The 9216-nt window shown below is 37.3% G+C and overlaps 1 protein-coding gene across 1 annotated transcript; it reads left to right on the forward strand.

Moving 5' to 3' along the window:
• The first annotated feature begins 3888 nt into the window (after positions 1 to 3888).
• Positions 3889 to 7160, forward strand: LOC132849262 (high affinity immunoglobulin gamma Fc receptor I-like). Its single transcript, XM_060875515.1, has 6 exons — positions 3889 to 3930; positions 4804 to 4951; positions 5472 to 5669; positions 6107 to 6382; positions 6546 to 6794; positions 7021 to 7160. The coding sequence occupies exons 1-6, from the start codon at positions 3889 to 3891 to the stop codon at positions 7158 to 7160; spliced, it is 1053 nt and encodes a 350-aa protein (XP_060731498.1).
• The last annotated feature ends 2056 nt before the right edge of the window (positions 7161 to 9216 follow it).

Here is a 9216-nt window from a genome sequence, read left to right on the forward strand (position 1 = left end):
AGCTGTCCTGCAGAGGCCTGTGCCAAAATAGACTGGTATTTAGAGCTATCCATGGTTTCCTCTGTCTCCGGTCCCAGATAAAGAGAAGCAGTCTAAACAATGCTGCCATCACCATGCCTCACCATGGGCATAGTGTTCTTTATGTAAAAATTGTCTTGTGTTGTTGGTGTTTTTTCTTGTGGTGTTTTGAAAAAATGTAGGTGGACTTGGATGGGTTTTTCTTCATGAGAAAGGTCTATTCAGTAACTGGTGGTAGCTCAGTGGTTAAAGCATTGGACTACTGATCACTGGACAATTCTGAGTTTGAATACTAGGACCACCAAGCTGCCACTATTAAGCTCTTGACCAAGGCCCTCAACCCTCAATTGCTCAATTGTATAAAATTAGATGATATTAAGCCTGGATAAGGGTGTCTACCAAACACTGTAAATGTACTGAGGACGCAGTACTTATGGAGATGTGGTAGCTTAGTGGCTAAGGCATTGGCCTGCTGTTCACAAGGTTGTGATCTCAAATCCCAGCCCCTGAGGAAGGTCCATAACTCAATTACTCAGTAATAAAATGTATGTTGCTCTGAATAAATGTTAGTGTGAAAGGCAGAAAGCTGTAAGAGGGGAGATTAGTAGCTTGGTGGTTAAGGTGTTGGCCCAATGATCAGTAGGATGTGAGTTTGAATCTTATGTCCACCACGGCTGTATCTGCTGTAAATGTCTAGCCATCCTACTCCATAGCCCAGACATGTGGAAAATATGAGAGAGTATTGTCACATGCAGGGAGTGATTATAGTTATCATATATTCCAGCAGTTTCTTTAATGTTGCTTTTTTAGTTTGGAGGGATGCACAGTTCTTAGTAATGTCACAGTACTGCCCCATTTTTTCCACTTGAAATGTTCATGATGGTCTCCATAGTGTTTAAATCTAATGTTAGGGACATTCTTTTGTACTTATCTCCAATATATACTCCTCAACAGTGTGATCCTATACATGCTGAATAACTCTTCACAGACCATGGCTTCAACAGTCAGATTAAACCAAGATAAACCAAAATCTAAAAAAGAGCAGGTCTTTAATTAGTGTTAATCAGAATGACTTTATTGATGACAGGTTTATGATGTCAAGATATTTCGATCAAGAGTTTTTCATTCTGAGAACATGCCCCATAATAAAACCAAGCTCATTTTTTTCAGTTGTTAATTGCTGATATGCTTTATCTTGGCTTAAGTTTTTACATTTAAAAAATGGCAGGGGTATGTAGACTTTTTATAGCCACTGTGTATATGTGGCTAGCTTAAAATGCGTCTGAAAGCTCAAGATGGCTTACTTGCCTTTAAATTTATATTTGATATTTGCATGTTGTCACACAGAGAGAAAGAACAAAACCTAATTTTTTCTGAACAAGGATTGTGAAGTAAATCACAATGAAGCAAAAAAGATTCAGCTCATGTCTAATACTGAATGTAATTGTGTTATATGACAACATAATAGTAATAATGATGATTTATTACCGTTTTGCTCTGATATATAGAGACATGCTTTCATTTCCCATTTACAAATCCTATTCTTTCAGTTAAGGTAATCAGTTACTGTACGTTTTTAAACTCTGACTTTCTTAAGCTTTGTTTAAGTTTAATATTAATATAAGAGTTTAGTATTAGGAGTCTCCACATACCAAACAAACAAGCCCAAATCTTTGTGAAGCCGTTGCAGGCTAACGTGAGTAAGCTAGCTGAATCTTTTTTTCTCATGGCAGCAGCATGTCACAACCATCCAACTTACTGTCTACCTTCTTTATTAACGGCTAGTGCTGCTGAGATTGACAGTCAAGAGATCTATCGCTATCACTACCAGAGATTTATCGTCATCGCTACCACCCTGAGATCCCAAGCAATTTTTCTCTATTTATAGCTGTTATTATCAGGATTCATACTGTGAACTTTGGACAATAATGCAAATGCTTTTCTGAAGCAGCACACCGAAGAAACACTTTGATATTCCAGATTATGTATCATCCAAACATAATAGATAAAATAACTGTAATAGCAGACCATAAAACTTTGTTTAATTACATTGTCATATTATCAACATTGTAGTCCAACATTGTAGGCAAGAAGCAAAGCACTTCCTAAATCTCAAATTAAGATATCTGGCCATGTATTGTTCAGATCTCCAATAATTTTCTACACTGTATGGTGCTGCACAGTCATTCATTCATTCATTTTCACCCTGGACTGAGTGCCAACCCATCGCAGGGCACACACACACACTCTCATTCACTCACGCAATCAGTGCTGCACAGTATTTTTATTAAATAATATAGAAAGTTAGAACAGGATTGCAGGGAAAACTGTTTTGCACTGGTCACTGTGAATCATTTCTCATTATTAAAGAAATGGAAAGGCAGCTACTCAAGGTGAATGACAGCACTTTCTCCAGTATCCCCAGCTTCCTCTCTCTCTCTCTCTGAGAGAGAGAGAGAAATGGAAATACAGAGACAGGGTGCATGAAGGTATGAATGTGAAGGACCATTGTTAAAAAAAAGTGTGCACTTAAAAAAAAGCTATAATATTTTGCTAATAAGTCATTGAACCATTAATACAGAGATGAGGTATGAAAATGAGATGAGGGATTAAAAAAAATAGATAACAGTAATTCATAAAAAAATAGTTTTTTTTTGTGGCTTATTTTATTTAAGCCATATATTAATATATTATTGAGTAGCTGAATATTTCCCCCAACAACTGACAGTAGAACACAAAGCAGAGACAAGGAGAGAGAGAGAGAGAGAGAGAGAGAGAGAGAGAGAGAGAGAGAGAGAGAGAGAGAGAGAGAGAGACCATGGTATTAAAAAATAGATTTGTGAGGTCCAGTAAATAACAGAGACAAAACCAAATTATAGAAAGAAATGGAAGAAAGAGGATTAAGAGAAAGAGAAACAGAGAAAGAGACAGATGAGAGAAATAATACTTTTCCCCTCATTAGAATCTACCTGCTGCTGCTGTCTTTCACTTCACCTCTCAATGAGTGAGACGATGATAGAAAACAGAAGAAAGGATAGAGAGCACCATGGAGACAGCTTCAAGAGGGGGCTGGAATAGAGGGAGAAGGACACAAAAGGTGAGATGGGAAAAAAGATGGGATTTGCTGATAAGCTGCATGTTTCTGCTGTGCTGATTGTGTAAGAACATACGTATCTATTTGTCTGTATAATTAATATGATGTGTTTATTTAAAAAAAAAAAAAAATAAATTAACGACAGCCACAACCACACAATACATCTCTTTATCCAAATATTCTTTTCCCCGCCTCGTAGCCATGAGTCATCTCCACCAAATGTTTTTTTATATCGTAAAATATACGATACTTTCTCTCTATCTTTCTCTCTCTCTATCTCTCTGTCTGTTCAATAGACACGTAACCAGTTGTGCCTTAGTCATACCTATGGGATGCTGCTTTTGTTGATAAACAGTGACATTTGTTGGCTGCCCCTGATGGAAATTCCAGGAAAATTCAAGAAGGAAATGAATATGAGAAAAGGAAAGAGTAAGCCAGAGCAAGAGCCAGGGACAAAGGGGAAGTAAGAGGGACAGAAAAAAGCAGAAAAAGAAAAACAAATCATTTAATTTAACAAAAAGGGTGAAAGCCTAAGCAAGGGGAATGCATGATGAGGCTGCACACACACACACACACACACACACACACACACACACACACACACACACACACCCTGGGTTGCCAGTTTATTAGATAACACCCTGACCAGATGTTATTTGAATGGTGGAGAATTCACTTGTATGGAAAGTTTCACTGTTGCTGAGTTGGTTCTGTAAACTGTGTAAACTTACTGTCTGTTGTTGTTAGATATTATTCTTTGCTGTGTGTGTATGCCCATGATAAGTGGATGGTACACAGCAGCAAATGGACTAGAATCAGTAAGTGCATGCCTATAAAGTGCTCCCACATGCACAGTATACTAGATCAATTGGTCATTAAGTGCAGGCACAAGGTTTAGTTTCTGGTTAAAAATTACAAAAAGTAATATTTACCTAGAACTGTGAAATGATTATTAATATTATTACTCAGCTGTAGTATCTCATCTCATAGTATACATCAATCACAATAACACCAGATTGAATTCTAAATGATTAACACAGGATATATAACAGAATATAGGGCCATATTCAAAGTTAGGCACACAAATTAAAGTGTTATCGTGTTAATATTGTAGCATTGTATTGTATTAATTGCATAATTATGACAATCAGTATTAAGAGCTTTAAGAGATTTAATAACAGATGGTTCCTAATACGCTGCTGGATTATTTTTGCACCTACATTTAATGACATTTCACTCGTTTGAAGTATCTTATGACATACTCAAATAAATGTTCTGACAGTTATTGCCTGACACCTCTGATACAGCACTGACTGTTACTCACTGCATATCTGCAACATCGTATTATAACATATTTCACTGTTTCAGTAATCATGTGGGTTTGTTGTATGTTGTTTTTTTACATACTTTAACACACCCATTTTTATTTTTACAGAAAACGAGCTGTTTCCGATGTGTATATAAAAAATAAAAGGTTCACCCAGCATGCAATGTAGCCATGGAAACACTGATACCACCTCTGCTGACTACAGGATAATTAGGTAGCTTATCTATCTTGAACAAAGATTAGATTGATTGATGCTTCGGGTGTTCTACAGTATGTTGAAATATCTCCTTTTTGTAACTCTCAGACTCAGTCACTAACAAGACAATTTTTTCTAGTTGCTGTCTGTGTTTGGATATAAAGACAGCAAAAAGCAGGAGTTCGGTATAAAGACAGCAAAAAGCGAGAGTTCAGTATCAAGTCTGTTAACAACAGTGGTAACTACACCTGCAAAGGACAGAGACAAAACTCTCAGAGCTCAGAGATCAGTGATGCAGTTACACTGACTGTATCAGGTGAGTCTGTGGCAACAACATCTAGATAGTTTTACACATGCAGTATAATTATGGTGAGTCAGTGTGATTAATAGTACACAGCTAACATTAAAGCAGTAAATCACATCGTGTCTTGCCCCTGCTATTATCTAACTCATTAGATGATAATTTAATAAAACTTTCTGTATTTCTGTTATTTTAAACCAAATCATGAAATTAACTGTGTGTATATGAGGGAGAGATTCACTCTCATATATGACAGACTAGTAGAAGATTATTCCACTTATTTAGCAAAATAAATAAACCCCCAACTGATGATGATAAGAAGAATGAACTCATTCTTAATGCCTCCTCTAATTACATAGTACAATTAGACCTATAAAGGTATTTACTTTATTACATAATTGTATCTTTATAAATATTATTTTAATTTACTATTCCTTACTCACATGATCTATTATACATAGAGAAATCATTGTGTATGTACTGTATGACTTAAATGTACAGATTTAAGAATAATTCTAAATTTCCTGTGTAACAGAAAGACCACAGGCAGTACTGAGTGTATCTCCACAGCGCTGGCTGACTGAAGGAGACTCAGTGACTCTAAGCTGTAAAGTTACAAACTCTTCTACAGACTGGACATTCAGCGGGTACAGAGATGTTCTCGATAGATCCAGTCCTAGCAATATAAAGACTAATCCAGAGCTCCTCTCAGACAGCAGCAGAGGATCTGGAGGCAAATACACTCTCAGTCCTGCTGCTCTTAAACACACAGGAGTTTATAGGTGTAGAGGAGAGAGAGGAAAACCACATTTTTACACAGAATTCAGCTCTAGATTGCCTCTATGGATCACTGGTGAGGTAAATACAACAATGGTCTATTGGAATGTTGAATATAGATTCATAAATAAAATATAAAAGTGACAGCACTGAATTTAAATATGTAGAAATCACAGCTGTGATAATGTTTGATGTAAAAATCTTTATATTCAGCCTCCTGATTGAGGAATGTTTTATGCAGCTGAATAACCCTAAGCACCGGTAGAGGATTATTTTCATTCAAATAGCACTGTGTAATTAAATAAGGAGTAAATGTGTTCAAGTTATGCTATTAAAACACAACCATAATAATTAATGATTATATAACAATAATTATAATGATCTGTGTTTAAGGTGAATCTCCTCCGGTCTATCTGATCATCAATCCCAGCAGAACTCAACACTTTACTAATGACTCTCTCTCACTGAGCTGTGAGGACCAGAGTAACTCTACTGGATGGACAGTGAGACGATACACACACAGTGAGAGAGTGTTAGATTGTTCACACTGGGGATCAGTTACAGGATCTACATGTAACATCAGCTTCCTCTCCACATCTTACACTGGAGTTTACTGGTGTGAGTCTGAATCTGGAGAAAACAGTAATCCTGTCAACATCACAGTGCATGGTGAGTCTTCGTGTAGTGTGTTTAATGTTAAAGGAAAAGGGAAATGATTCATTACAGAATATTTAGAACTCTGATATTCTAACTGGAGAAAAACTGTTCAATAAGAGACACTTAACTGGGTTTTACAGTGAAATCAAACAGTGGTGTAAATTCTCTCTTCTAGATGGTGATGTGATCCTGGAGAGTCCTGTCCATCCTGTGACTGAGGGACATCCTCTGACTCTACACTGTTTATATCGTACACCTAATGCCTCAAACCTCCCAGCTGATTTCTATAAAGATGGATCAGTTCTCCAGAAACAGACTACAGGAGAGATGATCATCCAAACTGTCTCAAAGTCAGATGAAGGTTTCTACCACTGTGAACACCCAGAGAGAGGAGAGTCACTGAAAAGCTGGGTCTCAGTAAGACGTGAGAAATCATTTAAATATTTATATACCACTTTGACTTAATGTGTTGAATTCAGTAGCTTTTGATAATGTACACTATGGCCTATGTACACTATGCTATGTTACACTTGTGATCACAGGTGTAAATGGATTTATTTGTACTGCAGATTGAGCTAAATCTGAACAGATCAGCATGAATTAAACATGATTATATTTATATTATTCTGCTTCTTGTCCATCATGTGTAGAAGCTCCATTCTCTGTGCTCATGCTGATCTGTAGTGTGGTGACGACCTCTCCGTATCTGCTGGTGACCATCATTCTGCTGGTCAAATGTTACAGAGCTCGAGGTAAGAACTCTTTCAGTATGTCTCTATATTTCACATAACGAGCATCACGGCTTTAAACTAGAATTACTAAGGCTGCGCAAATTTGCGTAAAATCCCTGGACCTCACACCTCCTAGGACCCCTACAGCTAGCTCCATTGTTCTCCTGCTTTTGTTGTGCAAACACCCCCATTACCTCTGAGGCCTGGCACATTTGCATTTGTTCACTCATGCCTCTTTTCCACCGGAAAGAACCGGGTGCTGGTTCAGAGCTAGCACTGGTGCTGGTTCAAAGTTGGTTCCACTGGTGTACCTTCTAAGAACCGGTTTGCCTTTCCACCGGCTAGAGAGCATCAAGAGCCGAGTGTGACGTCACTTTATACGTGTCACGTGTCCCAGCAACTTTAGCGCAGCAGCGGCAAACACAAACACATCAACAATGGCGGATGTTAATGCTCATGGCTTTGTGAACCTACATTAACGCGGCGAAAAAACGTGTACGTGCAGCTCCATGTAATCTGTATAAACGGAGGTTGTAATCGATAAAGTACATAACGTTATTTTATAACACTAACACAGAAAAAAGTTAGCCTTAGCATGTAGCTACCTACTATCATGTGTGCTGATAATGTATCATATCGCAGTAAAGTAAAAGTGTATTAAACATTAGTATACTTAAGGTACATTATCAAATGCGCTAACAGTAGCCCCGCCCACAGCCCCTGACACAAGCGGTTCTTAAGTCTAGACCACCATCTAGGTGCTACTTAAGAACCACTTTTCCTGGTTCAGAGCCGGTGCTTTGGCAGTCGAAACAGAAAGAACTGGTTCTAAATTAGGCTCTTGCTCCGAACCAGCACTCGAACTGCCTCTGTGGAAAAGGGGCATCAGAGTAGCTCAGATCCAAGGCAGGCCAAACCTCTGTGTGTGACATGGAAACCTTCAGAAAGGCCTGCCGTATCTATACTAAATAGTCTGTTTTATTTATAAAAAGTTGTGTGCTGAGGTTTGTCATTGCCATAGTACATATGATATTTATATAACCATTGTGCAGACCTGGGGTCTATTTGACTCATCTGGAAAGTTTAATGTGTCATAACTTGGGTTTCCTTCCACATATTTGCCTAAAATTTACCAGGATTGTTCCAAATTATGAACTTTGCAAGTGTAGCCGGTAAGGCTATCAATGTTAGGATCACACAGTTATAGGCCAGATTGCTAGGTTCGCTAAGGAGGGCAAGGAAAAGTGAATGCGAATCACAAAGACAGACAGACCAGGAAAATCACTTTCACCAAGATGGTTTGATTTACTTAAAGAAAAAAAGTTTAAATGGGTATAAATCTGGAATGTAAACAAAAATAAAATGACAATGAAACAATAACAGTATAACAAAAAAATAGTTTTTCCCTTCTTTCCTTTAAATAACTTTAAAGGTCTTGAGCTCCTTTATGGTTACTTGACCTAATTGTATTTTATTTTTGTTTATATTTGTATTACAATTGCTATTTTGGATATTAATGTACAACTAAAGTAATTCAAACTTAACGTTATTTTATAATCTAGTATATTTTTTTGGAGCTTTGTTCCCTACAAAATTTGTTAAATTAGAACATTTTACCCACAAAGGAATTTACAATTTCAGATACACAACAGATTACATCAAGTGAAATAAAGATATACATGGAAATTATTCAAACATGTCAAATGGTATCCTGAGTGAATAGTTCTCAACCCATGGAACAAAAATATATGAATGTGTGTAAGGAAAATAGTCCTTTGAATCCAAATGACAAATCCAACAAATGCAAAAGTCTTGGTGTAATGTGTGCAATTGTTGATGCTGTAAATGTTCAATAGTGCAGCAATCAGTTATATGCAATGAGGTAATTACTGAGAGATACCGACAAAGCTGGGTGAATACCCCTCGTAAGAGCAGATAAGGCACGGATCACTTGATGAATCGTGAATTCTCTCTCGTCTTCCTTAGGGTTCTCAAACTGGGAGGCTCGCCATCTCAGGATCACAGCTTTTCCTAGTCCTCAAAAAACTCGACCTGTTCATATGAACAGTACCATGAACATAGTAGACAATTAATGTCTTTTAAACTCAACAGATC

The sequence above is a fragment of the Tachysurus vachellii genome, chromosome 7 (assembly GCF_030014155.1).
Source record: "Tachysurus vachellii isolate PV-2020 chromosome 7, HZAU_Pvac_v1, whole genome shotgun sequence".
Taxonomy (NCBI): Eukaryota; Metazoa; Chordata; class Actinopteri; order Siluriformes; family Bagridae; genus Tachysurus; species Tachysurus vachellii.